At 43.1% G+C, this 25,095-nt stretch overlaps 1 protein-coding gene across 3 annotated transcripts in view; it reads left to right on the forward strand.

The window, feature by feature from the left end:
- Positions 1 to 25,095, forward strand: part of LOC147117052 (enhancer of polycomb homolog 1-like) — a 245,519-nt gene that overhangs the window by 134,806 nt on the left and 85,618 nt on the right. For all 3 annotated transcript variants that reach the window (XM_085987654.1, XM_085987652.1, XM_085987651.1), the window contains one exon: positions 17,752 to 17,911. In XM_085987654.1, the coding sequence (XP_085843780.1) occupies positions 17,752 to 17,911 (160 nt within the window). The remainder of the gene's footprint in view (positions 1 to 17,751; positions 17,912 to 25,095) is intronic.

Consider the following 25,095-nt stretch of genomic DNA (forward strand, 5'->3'; position numbering starts at 1 on the left):
GCAGAGGGAAGGGGTCCCTTGAAGTCCAGACTTGGGCGCTCGAATGGCCGTGTGGCTTTGATAAGGTGTGCACGGTCAGGCCTGTAGAAACGAGGCTTGCATTCCGCACAGATGCGGCAGGCTCTGGTCATTGCCCTGACCTCCTCGATGGAGTGGGGCAGATTGCGGGACTTTATCAAATGGTATAGTCGGGTGACCCCTGGGTGACAGAGGTCGTTGTGGAGACCCTGTAATTTGTCCGTATGAATGCTGGCACACATTCCCCGTGATAGGGCGTCTGGGGGTTCATTAAGGGCTCCCGGCCTGTACATAATATCATAGTCGAACGTGGATAGTTCGATCCTCCACCTGAGTATTTTGTCATTCTTGATTTTCCCCCTTTGTTATTAAACATGAAAGCCACCGACCGCTGGTCGGTGAGCAGGGTGAAACATTTGCCGGCTAGGTAGTGTCTCCAGTGCCGCACTGCCTCCACTATAGCCTGTGCCTCCTTCTCGACAGAAGAGTGCCTGATTTCAAGTCCATGAAGGGTTCGGGAGAAGAAGGCCACAGGTCTCCCAGCCTGATTGAGGGTCGCAGCTAAGGCAAAGTCTGACTCATCGCTTTCAACTTGAAAGGGAATGCATTCGTCCACTGCGCACACTGCAGCCCTTTCAATGTCCTGTTTAATACTGGTGAAAGCCTCCCGAGCTTCAGCTGATAGTGGGAAGGACGTCGATTTAATGAGGGGTCGGGCCTTATCAGAGTAATTGGGCACCCATTGGGCATAATACAAAAACAATCCCAGGCACCTTTTTAAAGCTTTGGGATTGTGTGGCAGGGGCAGTTCCTTTTAGGGGGCGTAATCGGTCAGGGTCCGGTCCAATTACCCCATCTTCCACCACACAGCCGAGGATACAGAGACGGGTTGTGTTGAAGACGCGTTTGTCTTCGTTGTAGGTTAGATTCAGCTTTAGGGCAGTTTTTTAAAATCTCGCAAGATTTAGATCGTGGTCTTGCTGGTTGTGCCCGCAGATAGTGACATTGTCCAGATAGGGGTAGGTAGCTTGTAGTTTATTCTCGTCAACCATGCGGTCCATCTCACGTTGGAAGACCGAGACCCCATTTGTTACCCCGAAGGGCACTCTGAGAAAATGGTAGAGGCGCCCGTTCGCCTCGAAGACGGTGTATGGGCGGTCCTCCGTTCTAATGGGGAGCTGGTGATACGCGGATTTGAGGTCGATAGTCGAGACGACTCGGTATTGCGCAATCTGGTTGACCATTTCTGATATGCGGGGTAAAGGGTAGGCGTCCAGCTGGGTATAAATATTAACAGTCTGGCTGTAGTCAATAACATCCGTTTCTTTTCGCTATTTTTAACTATGACTACTTGGGCACGCCACGGGCTGGTAATGCATTCAATAATGCCTTCCCGCAGGAGTCTGTCCACTTCCGCCTTGATAAAGTGTCTGTCTTCCAGACTGTACCGTCTACTTTTGGTCACTATGGGCCTACAGTTCGGAGCGAGATTAGCGAATAAAGAGGGCGGGCTGATTTTTAAGGTTGATAGGCCACAGACTGTGAGTGGCGGCTGGGACCCTCCATATGCTAGCGTGACACTTTCATGGTGGCACTGGCAGTCCAGGCCCAAGATTACATTAACACAGAGTTCTGGCATCACGAGGAGTTTAAAATCCTTGTAGTCCGTGCCTTTTACAGCCAGTGTTACCACACAGTAGCCCAAAATGTCCGAAGTGTGGGGCTTAGCAGCCATAGCAATTCTGCTCCGTGTAGGGGTTACCATTAATGAGTGCCGCCGTACCAGGCTAGGGTGGATAAAACTCTCGGTACTCCCACAGTCAATTAAACATTTCGTTAAATTCCCGTTTACCTGTATGTCCATCATGGATTTTGTCAACGGGTGTGGCCTGGATTGATCCACCGTGATCGAAGCCACTGTTGGGCCCTGGGCGGCCGTTGAGTCGGGAAAAGATGGCGGATCCCAAGATGGCAGCCCGCAGGGCACGCACGAGGCGGTGACGGAGTTGGAAATCGGATTCCCCCTGCAGACCTTGCTAAAATGCCCCTTTTTCTTACATTTGAAGCATGTATCATCCTTCGCTGGGCATCGTTGTCTGGGGTGCTTGGCCTGGCCGCAGAAGTAACATTTCGGGCCTCGAGACATTGCCGCTGTAGTAGGACTCCTGGGTGAACTTCTGTGTGGGGACTCCAGCGGTGTAGAGCTGGTCTGAGACCTGGATAGGGAAGATGGCTGATTCCAAGATGGCGGCCCCCTCGGCGCGCACGAGGCGGTGAGGGCTGCATGGCCGGAAGAATAAGAGTCAGTTTCTCTGGGCCACGTCCAGCGATCGCGCAGTGGCCACTGCCTTTTTTAAGTCCAGGACCTCCTTCTCCAGCAGTCTGCCAGATATAATTCGATTTGAGGCCCGTGATGAAGGAATCGCGGACCAATTCGTCAGAGCACGCGTTGGCTGTCACGGCCTTGCAGTTACAGTCCCGGACCACGTCCTTTAGGCCCTGTAAGAAATCGTCCATTGATTCCTCTGGTCGTTGCCTGCGTGTAGCCAGCAGATGTCTGGCGTACACTTCGTTTACCGGCCTCTGGTATTGGGCCTTCAGGATAGTGATGGCCTCCGTGTAAGAGGTGGCGTCCCGGATGAACGAATAAATCCGATGACTTACGCGAGTAGTCAGTAGACTCAGTTTATCTACCTCGCTAGCGTATGAGGCCCCCGCGAAGAGTTCGAAGCATTTGAGCCAGTGCCCAAATTGATTTGATGCTTCAGCAGAATGTGGATCCAAGTCCAGACGCTCTGGTTTTAGGAATCGATCCATCCTAGTATTCTTTAGTGATTAAAATTGATGGGCCTTCAATAACCACAAAACTAGAAGTTATAGACTTAAACAAGTTGGCTTTTAATCACTAAGATCAGAGCTAACATCTCAACACGCCGACTGGTTCACAGGAATGAGTCATGCAGATCCTGGGATCTTTATGTAAGAGCCAAGACCTGGAACCTCCCAGGTTAGTCGGGAAAGAGGAAGTGAAACTATACAGTGGGGGAGGGTAATATACATGAGTGCAAAACGAATACAGAATCAAGACAAACAGATTTCATTACAATCCCGCGATTCCCTCGAGTCCAAAAATGTATTGAATATATGCCTTGAATATACTCGACGACTGAGCATCCACCGCCTCCTGGGGTAGAGAATTTCAAAGATTCACAATCCTCTGAGTGAAGAAATTCCTCCTCATTTCAGTCTTAAATGGCTGATTCCTTTTCCTGAGACTGTTCCCTAGTTCTAGACTCTCCAGCCAGGGGAAACAACCTCTCTGTATCTACCCTGTCATCGACCTGAAACGTTAACTCTGTTTCTGTCTCCACCGATGCTGCCTGGCCTGCTGAGTTTTTCCAGCGTTTCCTGTTGTTATTTCGGATTTCCAGCATCCGCAGTATTTTGCTATCGTGAAGGTGGATGTATATAGTTTATGTACGTGTATACACACGCATCTAAGTGAATTTGAAATATGCAATCATAACTACTTTAATCTGTTCAAAATTCAGTAATCCAAAATGGAACCTACTCAGCTGAATACTTTCCAAGTCTAACAATTAAGAAAATTGGTGTAATCAGAATTAATAGCTATATTTATTAAATGGGGCTTAAAGGGTTAAATTATGGGGACAGGTTACATAGATTAGGCTTGTATTCACTAGAGTATAGTAGATTAAGGGGTGATCTAATTGAGGTGTTTTAAGATGATTAAAGGATTTGATAGGACAGATAGAGAAACTATTCCCTTTGGTGAAGGTGTCCAGAATAAGGGGGCACAATCTTAAAATTAGAGTTAGACCGTCCAGGGGTGATGTCAAGAACTTCTTCACACACGAGTAGTGGAAATCTGGAGAACTCTTCTCCCAAAAACTTCAAACCTGTGATTGATAGATTTTTTTTGTTAGGCAAGGGCTCTAAGGGTTGTGGAACCAAGGCAGGTAGATGGAGAAGATACAGATCAGCCCTGATCTAATTAAATGGCAGAACAGGCTTGAGGAGCTAAATGGCCTACTCCTGTTCCTATGTTCCTTCCTATCTCAAGGACTGACTACTTGTACATCCATAACACATTGCCTGCCTCCGTCCCTGGTTAGCCATCTCATCCATGCCTTTGTCACCTCCAGACTTGAGTATTCCAATGCTTCCCTTCCTCCACGTCTGTGACTTCATCTCATTCATCACTCCCTGGGGATTGTGTAATATATAGTTTTAAAATCATCAAATACAGGAAACTCTGGTTTATCCGGAGGTTATATGTCCGGAATACTCGATCTAACGGCAAAAATCAGGAGCCGTTTTCTATATTTTTTTTCCCCAGTCAAGCACTGCAAGGTCTGTAGCTATAGCAACAGCTTCAGCTACAGATGCTTGCAGCTGCAGCCGACTGGTTTGAAGCTGTTGCTAAGCAACAGGGTTTGTTGATTCACACGGAGCTTCTCAGTTCTGTATGTTTAAACATTAACTCTGGTATGTCCGGCACTTTTGATGTTACGGCACCAGATCGGTCCCGTCAGTGCCGGATATCAGAAAGTTTCCTGTACAGTGTTTTCTGCAGAAGTCATGAAATAATGTTATGATCTGAACTTTTTTTGCCACCTGAATGTAGGTTGATTAGTAAATCAGCCGAAGTTTAGTGTGACCTAAAATATGGCCGGAAGCTAATCTAGGCCATGCAATTCAAGGCTGCAGTTATAGTACCACTTTTTGTTGATGCAAAACCGTTTTGGGTACATGACGCAGCAGTGCCAGTATACTTTGAACATTAGGTCTTGCAGTATAAAGACAAATGGTGCCAGACTACACCCCTGCCACCCCCACACATCAGATGCCCACCTCAGTGGTATGAGTTTGCACCGGCTGCAGCATAATTGCAGGCTGTGTAATTACTACTTTAACTGTTGAATATGTGCAACAACGCTATACTTTTGCCTTATTTAATTACATCTACAGATGGCCTTTTTGAGGTGCTACCTTTCTATTCACCATTCCTGTTTGCTGCTTATTTTGCATATACATTCAGACTTTTGTCTAGCTTTTTGTCAATTTTTTAAGTTTAATAGATCCTTGTCAATGACACTTGAGAGGAACAATTTTCAATGCAAGCTAATTCAACCAATACACACACCTCCATAGTAGTACAAGTTGCACCAAAGGGTTGACGAGCAGCACACAACTACAGAAACTGCACGAGGCCTGTTTTGGATTAAGGGAGAAACCCTGTCAGAAAGTTATTTCAGCTGTCTTCGGGGATAAAATTTTGGATTGCTGAAAGAAATACTCCTGACAGCAGTATTAAGCTATTAGAAGCAGACCACAAGTGATTCTATTGTATAATTTGGTTTCTTTGATACTCTGGATTATATTGTGGGGCAAATTTAACAATAACTGAGTTGTGTATGTGGAAAATGCATGTATTTGTAGTTGCTCTGATGTCACATACAATTTTAAAGCAAGCGGACAAACATGAAACTAACCAATCCAGCAAGTTTACTTTGGGGTTGCCACCTACTGCATGTTAACTGCTAGAATGGCAGTTATCCCATTATAAAAGCAGCTTTAAATGGACAGTTACACAATTGAACTACAAATGTAGCACTGAATTGTCAAGTGCTGGGAGGAGCTTTTGTGTATCTTCTGAAATGTCAACATTTTAGAAAGCCGGCAACTTTTTAACATTGATGCAAAGCAAAATACTGCGGATGCTGGAAATCTGAAATAAAAACAGAAAATGCTGGAAATGCTCAGCCGGTCAGGCAGCATCTGCGGAGAGAGAAACCGTTAATGTTTCAGGTCGATGACCCTTCGCCAGAACTCTTTGAACATTGGTTCTTAACATAGGCATGCATGTGTATTTGTTTCGTTAAATTTTGATCATGTAGGCAAGGGTAGAATTTCATTGCAGAGCAGACCGAGATACAAGCACATTGCAAATGATGAATGTTCTTTAAAATATTCAGCAGCAGCTAAAAGATTTAAACTTTGGATTTATAGGATTGTGTCATTTCAAAACCAAATTGCATTATTAAACAAAGGTTTACTTTTTGAAATTCCCAGTCCAATTGAAGTAGCCCCACCCCCAGCTGCTGAAAGGCATTACCTGGAGGCCAGGTATGCAAACATACATTTGGGGATTTCAGGGTCTACCTTGATTGCCTCTCTGCAAATCAAATCATTTGCTGCTGAAGCCTTTTGCTTCCAACTGAGAACTATTGTTCACTGTATGCATGTGCTATGATCAGGGGGGTGGTAGAAATGCACATTTTATAGCCTTATGTTGTCATGCAACTCCGGATGAGCTCTTGGTAACCACTGCTGCTTAGTGAGGGCTTGGCCGTTATATAATGACCAGCTAATGACTGTCCTCCTTTAGGAGGAAAGTGGTAAATGTGCTATATTTTTAGGTTTAATTTAGCATGTGTAGCAATGAGAATGGAACCGAGCTCATCTCCTGACCGACTTGGTAATCTAATACCTGAGGCAGGTAGATTGGTAGTACTTTTGGGTGTTGTTGGTGATCAACTAGTCAGTTTGGCTCATTGCTAAGATCTGGAGGTATGGGCCTGTCACTGGGGTTGTGATTTGTCCTACTTAGCTCCAGATAATACTGCAAACCAGCACCCTAATGAATAGAGTGGTTTGGTTTGGCTGGGCAAGTAGTGGGAAATTTAATGGTACTCCATGTTGGTAACCTGTGCAGTTTTAGGCTGTTGTACATACTTTTGGGTGGAGAAGTGGGGTGGATTCTTGCCAACCTGCATCTGAGTTCTCTTGGCATAGATAAGTGTTGTGCAAGTAAACAGTGTGCTCTATTGCAAGTAAATGGAAACTTTTATTTGTGTGGGTTTCTCAGTAATTTTGATTTGGAGGCTGTTGGATATGGTGATAGGATTCCGACTGCAGGGGATCTAACTGACTTCAAAAAAATACATAGTTTATTAATTTCTGTAATTCCTAGTCTACTTGAAAACTTTACAAAACGCTAGTGCATTTTGTGCATTATGAGTAAAATAATTGCAGTTGGGTTTATTTTTGTATTTTCTTTAAAGTGTACCAATGAATCTCCCATATTGTTGCATGTCATAGTCATAACGGTACAAAAGGAGGCCATTTGGCCCATTGAGTCCATGCCAGTTCTCTAGAGCAATCCAGTCAGTCCCATTCCCCTGTTCTATCCCTGTAACCCTGCAAGTTTATTTCCCTCAAGTGCCTATCCAGTCTCTCCTTGAAAACATTCCATGTTTCTGCTTCTACCACTTCCGTCGGCAGCGAGCTCCAGGTCCTCCCCACTCGCTGCGTAAAAAAGTGTTTCCTCACATCCCCCCACCCCCCTAAATCACTTGCCCAAAACCTTAAATCTGTGTCCCCTAGTCCTTGTACCATCAACTAGTGGGAACAGCCTTTCCCCGTCTAGCCTATCCAAACCCGTCATAATCTTGTACACCTCTATCAAATCACCCCTCAACCTCCTTTGCTCTAATGAAAACAAATCCAGCTTCTCCAACCTGTCCTTGTAGCTAAGATCCCCCATCGCCGAACCATTCTGGTAAATCTCCTCTGCACCCTCTCAAGGGCCTTCACATCCTTCCTAAAGTGTGGTGACCAGAACTGGACGCAATACTCCAGTTGTGGCCTAACCAGCACTTTATAAAGGTTCAGCATAACTTCTCTACTTTTGTACTTAATACCTCTATTTATGAAACCCAAGATCCCATATGCTTTGCTAACCACTCTCAATATGTCCTGCCACCTTCAGGGGCCTATGCACATTAACTCCCAGGTCCCTCTGTCCCTGCACTCTCTTTAAAACTGCCATTAAGTGTATATTGCCTCTCCCTGTTCCTTCTGCCAAAATGCTTCACCTCACACTTCTTTGTATTAAATTCCATCTGCCACTTGTCTGCCTATTCTGCGAGGCTTTCTATGTCCTGTTGCAGTCGATTAGTATCCTCCTCACTGCCACACCCCCAAGTTTGGTGTCATCGGCAAATATAAATATATATATCTCAAAAGAAGTAGTGGCCCCAGCACTGACCCTTGGGGAACACCACTGTCTACCATCCTCCAGTCTGGAAAAACAGCCGTTTACCACAACTCGCTGTTTTCTGTCCTTAAGCCAGTTCCATATCCAAGCTGCCACTGACCCACCTATTCCGTGAGCCTCAATTTTGTTAACCAGCCTTCTATATGGTACTTTGTCAAACACCTCCCTAAAATCCATGTAGACAACAACTATTGCATTCCCTTCATCGATCCTCCCTGTTACTACTTCAAACAATTCAATTAGCCAAACATGATCTGCCTTTTACAAATCCGTGTTGGCTCTCCTTAATTAGTTTAAACCTCTCCCAGTGCCCATTAATTTTTTTCTTGATTATTGTTTCTAAAACTTTACCCACCACTGATGTTAAACTGACCGGCCTGTAGTTACTAGGATTGTCCTTGCACCCTTTCTTGAACAATGGTGTCACATTTGCCACTTTCCAATCCTTGGACACCTCCCTCGCATCTAGGGAAGATTGGAAAATTATGACGAGCCCTTCCGCTATCTCCTCCCCAAATTCCCTTAGCAATCTAGGATGCAAGCCATCTGGACCAGGTGACCTATCCACTCTAAGCATACCCAGCCTTTCTCGTACATCCTATCTATAACTTTTCACCCCCTCCATTGCTTCTACCTTTTCCACTTCTCTACCAATATTTTGTCAGCATCCACCTCCTTAGTAAACACTGATACAAAGTACTCATTGAGTATTCTAGCCTTGCCCTGCTTTCTGTTTACATGCCTGTAGAAGATTTTTGGGTTCCCTTTTATGTTAACTGCCATTCTACTCTCATATTCTCTCTTTGCCAATCTTATTTTCTTCTTCAATTCCCCTCTCAACTTACTGTATTTGGTCTGGTTCTCCCTTGAAGAATTCATCTGACATGTGAATCAGAATTTTTTTAAATGCAAACATAAGGGGAGAGGTGGTACCCATAAAGAAAGAACTTGCATTTACTGTATATAGTGCTTTTCATGACCTCAGGATGTCCCAAAGCGTTTAACAGCCAATGAAGTACTTTTGAAGTGTAGTCACTTGTAGGAAAATGGCAAACCAGTTTTGTGCACAGCAAGGTCCCACAAACAGCAATGCGATAATGACCAGATAATCTTCATTAGTGATGTTGATTGAGGGATAAATATTGGTCAGGGCGCCGGGGAGAACTCCCCTGCTCCTCTTTGACATCATGCCATAGGATCTTTTACTTTTCACCTGAGGGAAGACAGGGCTTCGGTTTAACGTCTCATCCAAAAGACAGCATCTCTGACAGTGTAGCACTACACTGGAGTGTCAATGTAGATTTTGTGCTCAAGTCTCTGGAGTGGGAAACGAACCCACAATCATTTTACTCGGGCGATGTAGAAACAAAAAGTAGGCTGGGTACAGGTAGAGGTTGGTCGAGAAGTTGGGCCAGTGGGAACCAATGCTCTGCATGGTATGGGTAACTCTTAAACTTCTCTCTTTTTTCCCTCCTTTGATTTTGTAGTGGATTCAATGCCCCTCTCTTTCCCAGGTCATTTTTTGCCGCCACCTCCTCGCACGCACACACATGCATTAAAATCTCGGTCACAAATACAGAAAGGTGCACAGAAGTTTGTGGTCTAAGGCAAGCTTGGGAGGCCTGTGTGGGTGAAAATTATCTACTCAATAGACAGGGAAGAGTGTCAGGGACGTGATTTATTTATGTATAAGATTATTTTTTGCGAGGAAAACTAGGCCTATGTATATGTGGCAGACACGGCTTTTAATTTATGTACATTAAATTTCTACAAATAAGTTGCATTTTAAAAATATGAAATCCCAGGAATTTGGCATAACTGGGAAGACTACAAGGATTTCATCAGGCTGAACCAATTACTTATGATTTAAGACAGCAACTATCACTGGAAATTCCAGTGTAATTGATGTAGCATTCTTTATTTTCCCTTCAGCTATTGAATTTTTCCTGGCAAGTTACCTACAGAGGATATTTCCTGGCAAGAATCTAGAAACATTACATGAAACTGTTGCCCTGTCTAGCTTTTCAGGTGGAATTAAAAGATCTCGTGGCACCATTTCAAAGAGTGGGGGCGTTCTCCTCTCTGTCCTGGGCAATATTTATCCCTCAATCAACATCACTTTATAAAAAATTTAAAAAAAAGTGTTTGGATCTCATTGCTGTTTATGGGAGCTTGCTGTGTGCAAATAGACTGCCACATTTCCTACATTACAACAGTGCCTAAACTTCATAAGTGTTTCATTGGCTGTAAAATGCTTGGGAATGTCCTGAGGTTGTGAAAGGTGTTATATGAAAGTTTGTTTTTTCTTTCTATTAACTTGAATATTTTAACTCTGACAATATTTGCAATATCTTGTGACACCTGAAATCGTGCCCATGATATAACATTTTACTTTTTGTGCTAGTTCAAGTACCATTATGCATTCTTCAACATTTGTCTGTATCGCCATCACCAACCTGTGTTTATATAGCATCTTTAAGCACTTCACAAAGGTGTTATCAAAAAATGGACTCTGAGCCAATGGGGATATTGAGGGGTGATCAAAGTTTGGTCAAAGAAGTGAGTTTTATGGATAGGCATAGGGGTTTAGGAAGGGAATGCCAAAGTGTAGCCACGGCTGCCAAGTGTGGGGCATAGAGAGGAGTGTAATGCAGAAGATACTAGAGGAACAGAGAATTGGGTGGTGGAGACTGCAGGGTTGGATGAGATTAAACAAGAGGACTCGAGGCTTTGGGGATTTGGAACAAATGTAGGTCAGCGAGGACAGAGGTAATCGTTGCGGAGGGCTTGGTGCCAGATTTGATGCATGCAGCAGAGCTTTGGGTGAGCTGAATTTTACAGCGGGGGTGAAGGATGAGAGCCCAGCAAGAAATAGTCAAGTCTGGAGGTGACAAAGGCCAGGAATGAGGGTTTCAGTTGCAGATAGCAACGTAGGAATTGCTAGATGAAAGAAGAGCAGAGTCCATCTAGTTTACCTTCTGCATGATACAACAATAATGCAGCTGTTGACTAATCATGGCAATCAATATCGATCAATTAGTTTACAACAGACCCAGACATGAGGTAAGGAAATCCCCCAGTGGTGGTAAGCTTTGGGAACCATAGGTCCAAAGTCACCTGCTCCTCCCAAGCATACTACATTTACCATACGTTGTGTCTCAGTTTACTTGTGTACTGTATCCCCCCAAAAATTCTGGAATAAATGATCTAATTCCATTTGAATTAATCAGAACTATCTGCTTCTACTGTCTTCCTAGGGAGCCTGCTTCATAGATTTACCACTCGCTCACTGAAATAATGTTTCTGGAGAATTGTTGTGATAGCTTCAAATTTGTTGTCAGTCAGGACCCCAGATGTCTCTCTTCTTTCCTTCAAGTAATTGGTCTCTTCCTGCGTTTTATGTCCCTACGTGAAGTACAGTACTTTGCATTCTCGACATTAAATGTAATCTGCCACTTGTCTGCCCAGTTACCAAGTATATTAACATCCTCCTGTAGCTTATCCTGTTCAGCTTTAGAGTTTACCACCTTCATTGGCTAAATTTTCAGATAATACAAAGCTAATGTGCTTGTCCCTAATACCTCCAAATCATTTATGAAGATATTGAGCAAAAGCTAGGCTGATGACAATCCCTAGACCACCACCCTCTGAATTCTGTTGGGTAGAGGTGTGTCTCGTCAGTGTACACATGGAAGCTGATCTGCCGATGTTGCCCATCCACACAAGTAAAACCTCTTGAATCGCTCAGTTTTCACATTAATACAATGCTGCAGGCCATATAACACTTAGTTTTCGACTTGACATTCTATTGAGCATGAATTTAGCATTGCACAGAAATGTTTTCATAATCACTTAATTGCATTTGTCTTCTGATCTCGAGATTGCCCAAGTAAACCGTTTTGTCTGCTTGCTTTAGCATCCATATTTATTTACTTGGAGATCGCTGTTAGGAGAGCATCTTCTTGGGTAGCATAGATTTTTGTTGTCTTTGAAATTTTTCAATTCATCTTAATCCAAACTTGTCTGATTTAACTTCCCAGGCATCTCTTAAACTGCAGATATGCAGCATTGCATCATTGATATATCATAACATAAGAAGTAGGAGCAGGAGTAGGCCATACGGCCCCTCGGGCCTGCTCCGCCATTCAATAGGATCATGGCTGATCCGAATCTAGACTCGCGTCCACTTCCCTGCCCCCTCCCCGTAACCCCTAATTCCCTTATCTGCTAGGAAACTGTATCTCCATTTTAAATTTATTTAATGTTGCAGCTTCCGCAGCTCTCTGGGGTAGCAAATTCCATAGATTTACTACCCTCTGAGTGAAGAAGTTTCTCCTCATCTCAGTTTTGAAAGGGCAGCCCCTTATTCTTAGATTATGCCCCCTAGTTCTAGTCTCACCCATCAGTGGAAACAGCCTCACCGCATCCACCCGATCAAGCCCCCTCACAATCTTATATGTTTCGATAAGATCGCCTCTCATTCTTCTGAACTCCAATGAGTAGAGTCCCAACCTACTCAACCTTTCCTCTTGATCTTTGTCCCAATATCGAAGTCATCTGGGCTCCCTATTAATTAGAACAGTTGAAAGCCTTGGATGAAATAACACATTTACTTGTCTCACTCACCTAATCTTTGTCTGTTTTACCAACTATTGAGTTTCTGATAAAGGTTCGTAACCAGAATCCTGATTCAGTTCCAACTTTTTGTAGACTGCCGGTTAATCTTTCGTGCTTCACTGGGACTATAAGTCACTACTAACTGGTAATGGCTGCAGTTAATGATCCATTGTACTTAACATCCACTAAAATTTAGTTTTTTATCATGCTAACATTATTTCTTCATTTGTTGTCCCGTGTACCATGGTTAAGATCACTTATCTAATTAGGAAATTACTGGAATTCCAGCCAATTAATTAGGAAGTAAATTTTGCTATTGTCGATGAAGGAAAATCAAATGGACTTGTGTGAGTAAGGGAAATTGAATTGTTGGGATAAAACTGAGCAGCTTTGAACCCCTCTCACTGGCTTAGTGAGAAAATGCACCACATAACCAAAATTGATTTGGAACCTCCCAGGTTACCAAATAATGTGTGAAGGTGGTAAGTATAAGAGAAACATAGTTTGAACCAATTAAGATAGTCTAGGAATGACTGGTTAATTTTAATGTAAATAGAATGCATGTTGGAATAAGAAATGATAGAAGTGTGCATTTGGTGAACTCGTCCTATTTTACAACAGTGATGGAAAAGAATTTGGAAATGAATATTTATTTGCTGTTTCCAGTTAATTTGAGGCTGTAGCTAATTATACAACTTGATGCTTTGATTCTGTTGATCCACTTTATTCTTATCTTGTATAATTGAATACTTTTTTGAGTACTGTGCAATTTTGAGCACCATTATTTCAAAGTAATGTCAGTGCATTAGTGAAAATTCAGAAGAGCACAACAAAGATACTTCCAGGACCTTGGGCTCTAGACTAGGAAAGACCTGTAGAGCTTACCGTACTTTGATTTATGGGCGTTGAAAGAGAAAATAATGCAGGTTAGTTTGAACTAGAGAGAAGTACAATATTGATATGTGGGACAGCTGCCTAGTAAACTCGTGCAGCTGATTTGTGTAGTTCCTCTGAGTTGCAGGGGAAAGAAAGTGTAGAAGTACTTGTAAGAATTACACGTTCACCAATATATTTCATTTTTTGTCTACTTTAGAACTAACCTGGACATCTTTTGAATAGGATTTCCCTCCCTGCTAGGGGACGGTAGCGTAGTGGTTATGTTACTGGACTAATGATCTGGTGACACAAGTTCAAATCCCACCGCAACAGCTGGGGAATTTAAATTCAGTTAATTCAATTTAAAAAAAAAAAAAAAAAAAAAAAAAAAAAAAAAAAATCTGGAATAGAAAGCTAATGGTGACCATGAAACTACCGGATTGCTGTAAAAATCTGGTCCTTTAGGGAAGGAAATCTGCTGCCCTTACCTAGTCTGGCCGAAATGTCAATCCAGACCTACAGCAATGTGGTTGACTCTTAACTGCCCTCTGAAAGCCACTCGACTGTATAAGGCAGCTCACCATCTCGAGCTCAATTAGGGATGGGCAGTGAATGCTGGCTTTGCCAGCGACGCCCACATCCCATGAACGAATAAATTATAAAAAAAATGTCAATTATGGGGATCCATCGGAGTTGCTCTGTTGCAAACCGTGAAGTGTACCACTCCAGATCAGCCAGAGGGCCTCTCCAGAAAGGTCCTCCGATTAGTCAGAAGTTTCACTCTGTCTGGCATCACCAGGAGCTGTGTTGTTCATACAATCTTTCATCAAAAACCTTTCAAATAACATTTTTATGTCTTTACTTAGTTGGATGTGTCTCCTCAGTTCTGCAACTCTGTGGCGACATGACTAATGAAGTGGAGGATAGTGATGCCCCACGGCGGGTGTCAGGAGCATCATGCTTTTTGATACCTATCAGCCTGTTTTAGTGCCTCTTCTCAGTTCAAAACAGTAATATCTAATCATTTTATGTATTGGTGCTTGTTACTTTTTTTCATTGGGTGCACAAGGTTCATAATTCAGTGTTTTATTTTAAAAATTAAGGTTTTGTACATTGTGTAGTTGAGGTGCTGGGTAGATGTAGAACTATGTAAATACTTCATTAGAAATAGTTGCACTGCAATTTGGAAGGTTCTTTATTGGTTTCTTTGAGCCTGAAGGTGTCTGGTTCTGTTAATTTTATGTTTTTTGTAATTTCACTAAGTTGTAGGAATTGTGTTTTGAGGTATTGCTATTTGAGGACTTTGTTGATCTGTGGTTTTCAGAGCTTCCATTTCTGTGAATATTCAGTTCAGGTCTTCTGGAGTGCAGTCAAGTTCATTTTCAAAGTCAGTCTCTCAGGATACTAATTATAACTAGGAGATCTCCTGTGGTGTGCTCACGGTGAGTCACAGGATATGTTCTTACCTGTCTGTCAATTCATACTTTTTTTTTCTCTCTCTCTCCCCTCCAGTCTTTTCATCTGAGAGGTGGTGGATGATGGAGAAAGGTATTGCCCAGGGCTGTAAGCCACACTTTCTGTTAGAGGGTGTGGAGTGCTGGATGTGGCAAGAACTGCAGGGATACGGGTGGAGCGAAGAGAAGAGATGAAAGTACTGTATATTCCACCCGAAGTTCCCAAGTCATATCCAATGCAAACCCCCTCATACAATCCAGAACCCAAGCACCTTCCCTGGCCTGAATCCTACTTAGGAGCCCCACTTTGCTAAGAGACTGTTCTTGCTGTGAGCAAGAGCAGTTTTCTTTGAGCACTTCAAATTTGAATTATTCACCCTCTCCTCCCATATATCCATATTCCCTGCCTTACTTTCCCCTCCCTCTCACTCCCCAAATTGTATTTGTATCTTCACTGGTTTCCCAGCTCTCTGGATTCCTGTTGGAGGGTGGTAGGAGGTACTGGGGAGATAGGGGTGCACATAGTGGTTTGTGAATGAGCTGGAAATGGTGGGGGAAGTCGGGTACTGGCTAAGGAACCACATAGGGGCCTCATTTAGCAGTTGACGCTTTTTCAAAAAAAATCTAAACATTAAAAACATTCCCCTGAAGGCTTTGGTGGCCTGAAGTTAGTTGCCACAGCGCCACTAGTTGGAAGATGGGCATCGGATGTCTCGTGGGAATCTGCATCAGCAGTGGCTACCTTGGAGACCCAATCGACCAACACTCATTCCCTCTGCACATTTTCTCCCTTTCAGTCACTTCCTTCATCTCTACCCCTTGGCTGTTCTTGAGCAGATATTTTTCTCTGCAACACCTGCCAATTGCCTTGTCGCAAGCCGTTGTCTACAGCACCAAGATCACTCGCGTGAGGCATCAACTTCTAATCTAGTATTTGGTGCTCATGGTATAGTCTCCTCTAAATTGGGAGAGACTAAATGTAGATGGAGTGACGAGTAGTTCCACTTTGCAATGTCATCAACCACTTTGTTTCTATTTGTGATGTCACTGGAGCGGCTTGTTGCATCACACGAGGAATGTGTTCTACAAAACGGCTGCTCCAAAGCTGTTTCTAACCAGTTCTGAAATAGAATACAGGAAACTTTTTTTTTATCCGGCATGGACGGGACCGACGTGGTGCCGGTTCATCAAAAATTCTGGATAACCGAAAGCTGTATAAAGCAACAAACCCTGTTGCTTAGCAACAGGTTCAGAACAATGCCCACAAGTTGCAAGCGTCTCTGTAGCTTAGCAACAGCTGCAGCCACACCCTTGCACAGCAACAAATGGAGGAAGGCAAGTAATAAAAGTTACCTGAACCTACTCCTGAATTTTGCCGGTTAACCGAGATTTCTGGTTATTTAGGTGCCGGTAAATCGAAAGTTTCCTGTACATTGAAATGGGACAAATGAGAGGTACCAGTAATAGTGCATGTATTTACCTCTCCAGCATTAAGGTTATAAATACTTCCTTTAATTTGTTTCAGACTGCTAATGGATGTTAGTGCTGGGAAGCTCAAGTCTATTGCTTATGGTTGGTGCAAATGGAGGGCAGTTTAAAATGCTATGATCTTTTGCATGTAGTGATGCAAGAATTCGGGAGTCAGAATTTTCCGACTGTAGAAGTAATCCACCCGCAAATATCCAATTAATACTCTGTCTCCACTTGACGCAAAAATGCTAGCACAACATACAACACTGGGTAGGCAAACTGTGAGATCAAATGCTTTTGAGAAGCTGGTGTATGAACTATAGGCACATTGTCTAAATGCTGAATTAACTGAGATGTTTCTGTAGTAATAGTTAAGAGCTTTTTTTTGGTATTGTTTTGAGGTTCAACATTCTCGGAAGTTCAAATATTTAGCTTAATAATTCGCATCTCATTCAAAATTGTCTGTTTTGCTTGCCATGCAATGGCTCAGCAGGATCATGTAACTGAGAAATGCAGTTCAAAAAGCTCTCTGGTTCAATTTCTGGTCTGTGCGGAGCTATGCAGGATGGTAGCAGGGATTCCACATTTGGATTTGGCAGCCTGTTATAGAGGGGAACATTGGCCATTCCCATTCCTGATTTTACTGTTCAGTGACCTCTGCTGGAAGTATACATGTAGGACTCTTGGTTGAAAACAGGATCAGTGATGGTGATTCCCTAGGTTCCCATCTGAATAATGTCCCACTTGGACAGAATGCTAGAGTTTCCATGAAATCCTATTTCAGCAAGGAGTCCATGCCTTCAGGATTGGGAAACTAATTTTTTGGGAGGGGGAGAAAAAATGTTCTGATTTGGGGGGGGGGGAAAAAGACGCACATTTATATTGTCTATGTTCAAATTATGGCTTTATTCACTTTTGATAAGATTAAAGAGGTGTTGAGGATTTTCTGACTTATTTTAACTCTCTCCTCCCATAAGACTGGTTGGAGATGTGCTTTGTTCCCTACTATGGGTCTAGCAGGACTGTCGGATATAATTGTAGCTAAGCTGCTTTTGCAGAAATCCGGGGTACAGTGGGACATTTAATTGCATAATGAGCAGTAAAGGTAAAGTTTTTTTTAAAGTGCCAGTGCAAATTTTAAGGAATTTATGAAAGATACTGTGTTACAACTGAAGTGCCATAACTTTTAGAAATATAGCTATGTATTAATACTTTTTTTCTCAACCTTTTCAGGAGCATCATCTCCAGCGGGCTATTTCAGCACAACAGGTTTATGGAGAGAAACGGGATAATATGGTTATTCCTGTCCCAGAGGCGGAAAGCAACATTGCCTACTATGAATCCGTCTACAGTGGGGAGTTCAAGATGCCAAAGCAGCTTATTCACATACAGCGTGAGTACTAAACTAAAATTTAAAGCACATGTATGCAAGGCATTTAAGTTGGATTAAATTGTAATGGTTAAATGGAATGAATAATTGAAACTTGATAACTCTTCTCAAAGCTTCTACCTCCTGATGACAGTAATTCAGGCTGGGGTATGCAGCCCCACTAACGTTTTTCAAGTGGCCTTTCTTCGTGCATTGGTCTGTGGAGTCAGTGTGAGGTTATTAGATCACACAAGCCATTGCAGATGAGCCTGAATCTGTTCTTGTCTGAAGTCCACGTGTGTTTTGCTGCAGGAAATAAACAGGATAGCTATTGGAAGAGGAAGCCATGGCTGTTCAATCAAGGAATACAGACCTATATTAGTGTCCCACAGCTGTACCAGTTGCAGGTTTTCTGATGCTTACTTCACCAGCTACTGCACTTACCTGTTGAACAATTGGAGGAGTGTCCATGAATATAACCTTTTTGAATTTTGCTTCAACAAAAAATTACAACGCAGGAGGCCAATGGCCCATCACACCTTTGCTAGCTGCTCAACTAGAGCTATCTAGGCTAATTCCTTGTCCTTTCCCTGTATTTAATATTTTAAACAGAAACAAGAAGTTGCATTCGCATTTCCTTTCTAATACTTAATCCAATTCCTTTTTAAATGGTGTTTTAATCTTTACCTCAATAGGCATTTGTGATAAAACATTCAATGTTCCAATAACTCAGTGGTGGGGGGGAGAGGAATGCTTCTAACTTTTTTTTCTCCTTTGTTCTTCTAGTGTTAACTGAGTCTATGACCCCTGTTACCACTTCACCAACCAATTTTGCATTGTATATCCTTTTAAAGACTTTCATAAATTTGAAAACCTTTTATTACAGCTTTCTCTGTTCCACTGGAGACCCAATTTCTCAAGCCTTTCTTCATAGCTGAACACCCTCATTGCTGGTAGCATTCTAGCAAATCTTCACTACCATTTCCATGGCTCTAATACCCTTCCTGTAATAGAGTGCCCAGAAATGCATGCAATGCCCTCAATGTACACTGCTCCTCTCCTTTCCCCCCTCTCTGCTCTTTTACTTTTCCCTTTCTGCACTTGCCCTCCTTTTCTTACTTTCTGTCTTTCCACCTCTCTTCCTCTGCCCCTTGCCTTCTCCCTTTGGTTTCCCCTGCTGCCCCCACCACCACCTCCTCAGCGCCCCTGTCTCCTCCTCCTCTACCTCCAAAGAGTAGCTTTAAAGAGTGGTTGGTCTTGTGTCTCACAGGTCATGTTCTGGACCACATCTGTTCCTTGTGTTTATTAATGATTTGGATATTGTCCTAGAGGGAGTGGTGTCGAAATTAGCAAATGATAGCAAAATAGGAGGTTGGTTAATTCTTGGAGACTGCAATAAGAACCATTTCTAAGCTTTTAGCCAACTTCAGGCTATACTGGTTTTGGTAGCACTTGTCACTAGTCTTTTTTTTAAAGTGGTGTGCTTGTAAAGTTGGATCAACTGTATTTACTTTGTTGCCGGTGCAACAGTCGGCATGTAGCAGTCTTCCTGCGAACTCTGGAGAAGTTTGTGTTTTTGGCATGAATACTTGCACAGATTGATTTAATTACTTGCAAACATGTCTATTTTAGGATCTGCAAAGTCTGTTTTAGAAATGCTGCTCTGATCAGTTTATTGTGGATTTTATTTTTGTGATGTTTGAGATGTAACATATGCATGTAGCACAAGTTGTTTTATAACTAGCAGCTTAATTATTTCAAGTTTTTCTCAGGCTATGCATCTGTTGTCGCACGCAACAGTCAACTGTGAAGCCACTATTTATGGCCTCAGCGACAGAGTCTGTACCCTCACCACCGATTCCCTTGCCCTCCCTGGCCTTTGTCTCTGGTTGAACCAGACTATTTGCACTCGGTGACCTATTCACCCCCGAGCTGAACTTCTGCCCCTGTGCTCTCCCCATTGCAAAGACAGCCCACTTCCACCTCCATGATATCGCCCACCTATGTCCCTACCTCAACCCATCTGCTGCTGAACCTCGTGTTCAAATCCTCTCATGGCCTTGCCCCCCCTCCCCAACACTCCCTTATCTCTTACCTACAACCCCATTCCCAGACTCTTTCTCTGAGTCTGGCCTTTTGTGCAATACCCCTCCCCAGCCTCCGTGTCACCATTGATGATTGTGCTTTCAGCCAATTTTTCCTGAATTTATGGGATGAGTGTGTTGCTGGCAAGGCTGGCATTTATTGCCCCTCCCTAGTTGCTCTTGAAGGTGGTGGTGGGCTGCCTTTTTGAACTGCTGCAGTCTGCATGGTGAACCATCTGTATTAACGATTTGGAGGAAGGGACCGAGTGCAACATATCCAAGTTTGCCGACGATACAAAGATGGGAGGGAAAGCAGTGAGTGAGGAGGACATAAAAAACCTGCAAAAGGACATAGACAGGCTAAGTGAGTGGGCAGAGATTTGGCAGATGCAATATAATGTTGGAAAGTGTGAGGTTATGCACTTTGGCAGAAAAAATCAAAGAGCACGTTATTATCTAAATGGAGAGAAACTGCAAAGGGATCTGGGGGTCCTGGTACATGAAACACAAAAAGTTAGTATGCAGGTGATCAGGAAGGCCAATGGCATCTTGGCTTTTATTGCAAGGGGGATGGAGTATAAAAACAGGGAAGTCTTGCTGCAGTTATACAGGGTATTGGTGAGGCCACACCTGGAATACTGCGTGCAGTTTTGGTTTCCATATTTAAGAAAAGATATACTTGCTCTCGAGGCGGTTCAGAGAAGGTTCACTTGGTTGATTCCAGAGATGAGGGGGTTGACGTATGAGGAAAGGTTGAATAGGTTGGGACTCTACTCATTGGAGTTCAGAAGAATGAGAGGCGATCTTACCGAAACATATAAGATTGTGAGGGGGCTTGATCGGGTGGATGCGGTGAGGATGTTTCCACTGATGGGTGAGACTAGCACTAGGGGGCATAATCTTAGAATAAGGGGCTCTTTTTCCCATTTACAAAAAGGAGCCAATCATAGTCCTGCTGATTTCTACCTTTTTTTTGGTGGTTAGTGTACCTCTTGGGGGGGAAAAAAAAGGAGCTTACTAAGTACACTAACCAGCCTTCCACCGAGTATGGGAACAGTTCAGAAGTCCAAAAGACCTGGTGGTCTTTTTGCTGTCATCTTAGTACAAAACCACATTTAAGAAGTGTCTCTAATATCTCATGATCTCGGTACCGTAAAATCTGTTGAGTTTATTTTGGGATGGATTCCATGAGTTTTAAAGAAAGTAGGTGAGCACATTACAGTTGCCCTAACTCTAACCTTCCATCTCGAATCAGGAACCGCTCCTTTAGATTGGAAAATTGCACCTGTCACTCCGCTATTTAAGAAAGTTGAGAGGGGGAACCAGTTAACCTAACCTCTATTGTCGGGAAATTACTAGAGTCTATAATTAAGAATAGAGCGACTGAAAACTCTGAAAAATTTCTGCTGATCAGAGAGCGCTAGCCTGGATTTGTGAAAGGTAGGTCATGCCTGACGAACCTGACAATGTTTGAAGAGGTGACTAAAGTAGTGGACAGGGGCATGTCTATGGATGTTAGTTGTATGGACTTCCAGAAGGTATTTGATAAAGTCCCTCATAAGAGACTGTTAGCTAAAGTTGAAGCTCATGGAATTGAAGGCAAATTATTGACTTGGTTAGGAAATTGGCTGAACGGCAGGAGACAGTAGGGATGGTGGGCAGGTACTCTAATCGGCAGGATGTACTCTAATTGGCAAGACGTGACGAGTGGTGTCCCGCAAGGATCTGTGTTGGGGCCTCAACTATTCACCGTATTAACGACTTAGATGATGGGATAGAAAGCCACATATCCAAGTTTGCTGATAACACAAGATAGACAGCATTGTAAGCAGTGTAGATGGAAGCATAAAATTGCAAAGATATTACAGGAAACTTTGTGCTATCCGGAGGTGAGCTATCTGGCAATCTGGAGCCACCGGCAAAAATCAGCAGCCGTTTTTTATTCTTTTTTTTTTGTTGCTTTGTTTGAACAGTCAAGCTGTGCAAGGTCTGTAGCTATAGCAACAGCTTCAGGTACAGAGCTTTAGGGCCACACCTGAGTGTTTAGAAGCTGTTGCTAAGCAACAGTGTTTGTTGTCAAGTATCTCTCAACATTAACTCTGGAGAGTATGGCACTTTTTAGGCAACGGCAGCAGCTCGGTCTCGTGGGTGTCGGATAGCACAAAGTTTCCTGTAATAGATTAAGCAAATGGATGCGGTCATATACTTTGGACCTAAAAAGCATAGAATAGAGTTCTTTCTAAATGGTGAAAAGCTATAAACAGTGGAGGTCCAAAGAAACTTGGGAGTCCATGTACATAGATCATTAAAATGTCGTGGACAAGTACAGAAAATAATCAGAAAGGCTAATGGAATGCTGGCCTTTATATCCAGAGGACTAGAATACAAGAGGGTAGAAGTTATGCTGCAGCTATACAAAGCCCTGGTTAGACCACACCTGGAGTACTATGAGCAGTTTTGGGCATCACACCGTGGGAAGGATATATTGGCCTTGGAGGGAGTGTAGCGTAGATTTACCAGAATGATACCCGGACTCCCAGGGTTAAATTACGCGGAGAGATCACGCAAACCAGGGTTGTATTCCCTGGAATTTAGAAGGTTAAGGGGTGATTTGATCAAAGTTTTCAAAATATTAAGGGGAACTGATGGGGTTGAAAGAGCGAAACTATTTCTGTTGGTTGCGGCGTCTAGGACTGGGGGATATTGGCCCAGAAATTCGGGTCGGGGGCTTCCCGCGGGTGCAAGCCCCCGACCTGCACTTACCTTGCGCGCCGGCAGTTGAGCTGTATGGCCCTGTGGAATTCCGATCTGGGGCCTGGCCCAGCTGCCGGCGCGCAGTGCTTGCATGTCCCAGGGGCGCAGTTCGTTCGATGCGTCCCCTGGGATCACGTGGGCCATGGGCAGCCAATCGGAGCAGGGAATGCTCCATTCATAAGTATTGACAGGAAGACCTGTCAAGACTTATACAATACTACGGCCCCAAAATAGCAGTAAACCTTCAAATAAATTTTTTAAAAATCACACTTTTTTAAATAAACATTAATTACATTAAATAACTATTTTAAACAATAATTTAAATTTTTGAAAAAAATAATTTTATATTCTAACGGGACTAAAAATAAACTTCCCTTGCTTTAAAGTATTTAAAAATAATAAACCTGTGGGGAAAAATGTTTTAATTTTAATTAATTGACCACTTACCTTGTAAAAAGCAGGCCTTACGCCTGCTTTTTACATTTCTAAATTATAAAGACTTGCCCTCCTGGAGAAACCTGTATAAAAATAAACAAATTAAAAATTAAGTTCAAAGCGCACGCGCAGACTCCCCCGTGCACGCGTTCGACCTCTGAACCCCTTCGTTCAGAGGAACGGAAGTGCCGGTTTCCTCCGCAGTGCATGCAGGAAACCGGCACTTCCATCGGGCCCACGCGCGAGTACCCAGTGCGTACTCACTGTGGAGACCCGAGTATAGTCTAAAAATTAGAGCAAGGCCTTTCAGGAGCGAAGTTAGGAAACACTTCCATACGCAAAGGGTGGTAGTTTGGAACTCTCCTTCGCAAACGGCAATTGATGCTAGGTCAATTGTTAATAGCTATCAATCTCAGATTTAAAATTAAGGGATATCGGGCAAAGGCAGGTACATGGTGTTAGGTCACAGATCAGCCATGATCTTATTGAATGGTGGAACAGGCTCGAGGGGCTGAATGGCCTACTCCTGTTCCTATGCCAGAGCAAAAGAGAAACCGCATTGCATGATTGAAAGTCGCAATTCAAAACTTTTATTTCACGCTCCAGCTTCTCTGTGGCTGGGAGAGATCCGCACATGTCCGAGTTCAGGAAACATTGCGATATGAAAGAAAGAGAAATTATATAGGTTTTCCTTCCTTGTACAATTAGGCTTAATTGAGGCATGGCTAGAATAATACTGGCTGCTGTTTCTCCTGTTTAAATTTACTGCCAGAAGTAGCTGGGCCGTCATATTTATTTTAAAACACTGCTGCTAGTGTTGGTGCTGATTGCAGTGGTGGTGGTGTTGTTGAAGTCCATTTCATAGAATCATAGAAACTTACTGCACAGAAGGAGGCCATTCTGCCCGTCGTCTCTGTGCTGGCTCCTTGGTCCCACACCCCTGCTTTTTGCCCGTAACTGTGTGTTGGCAAGTACCATTTATAGTATACTGTCTGCCCCCCCCCCCCCCCCCCCCCCAAAAAGTGCATCACTTCACACTTCTCTACATTGAACTCCATTTGCCATGCTTCTGCCCATTTAACCATCCTGTACAACTATCCTCATCACTATCTGTGTTGCCAAGTTTCCTATCGCAAACTTTATAATGTTGCTCCTTACACCCGAGTCTAGTATAATGCTGCTCCTTACAGAATTCTGCTCCTTACACCAGAGTCTAGGTCGTTTATAAAAATGTTAAAAAGAGTAATTGACCCAAAACTGACCCTTGGGGAACACCGCTGCAAACCAGTGCCCATTCTGAAAAGCATACAATGTTGCGAAGAATAGTGAAAGGCCAGAGGATTGGGAAATTTTTAAAAATCAACAAAGGACGACTAAAAAAAAATGATCGAGCAGATAGCTTATGAGAGTAAGCGAGCAAGAAATATAAAAACAGAAAGTAAGAACTTCTACAGATATATAAAAAGGAAGAGAGTAGCTAAAGTAAACATTGGTCCCCCTAGAGGATGCATCTGGGGACTTTGAACAAATATTTTGTATTGGTCTTCGGTAGAAGACACTAAAAGCATCCCAATAATGGATAATCAAGGAGCTATTGGGACGGGGGGGGTGGGACTTAAAACTATCACTAGAGAGAAAGTACTAGGCAAACTAATAGGACTAAAGGTGGACAAGTCCCTTGAACCCGATGGCCTGCATCCTAGAGAGTCTTAAAAGTGGTGGTTGCAGAGATAGTGGATGCATTGGTTGTAATCTACCAAAATTCCTTAGATTCTGGAGAGGTCCCAGCGGACTGGAAAACCGTAAATGTAAAGCCCCTATTTAAGAAAGGAGGGAGACAGAAAGCAGGCAACTATCGACCAGTTAGCCTAACATCTGTCATTGGGAGAAAGCTGGAGTCCATCATTAAGGAAGTGGTAGCATGACATTTAGAAT

This window comes from Somniosus microcephalus, chromosome 5 (assembly GCF_052327205.1).
Source record: "Somniosus microcephalus isolate GS21.2 chromosome 5, FLI_Smic_1.0, whole genome shotgun sequence".
Classification (NCBI taxonomy): Eukaryota; Metazoa; Chordata; class Chondrichthyes; order Squaliformes; family Somniosidae; genus Somniosus; species Somniosus microcephalus.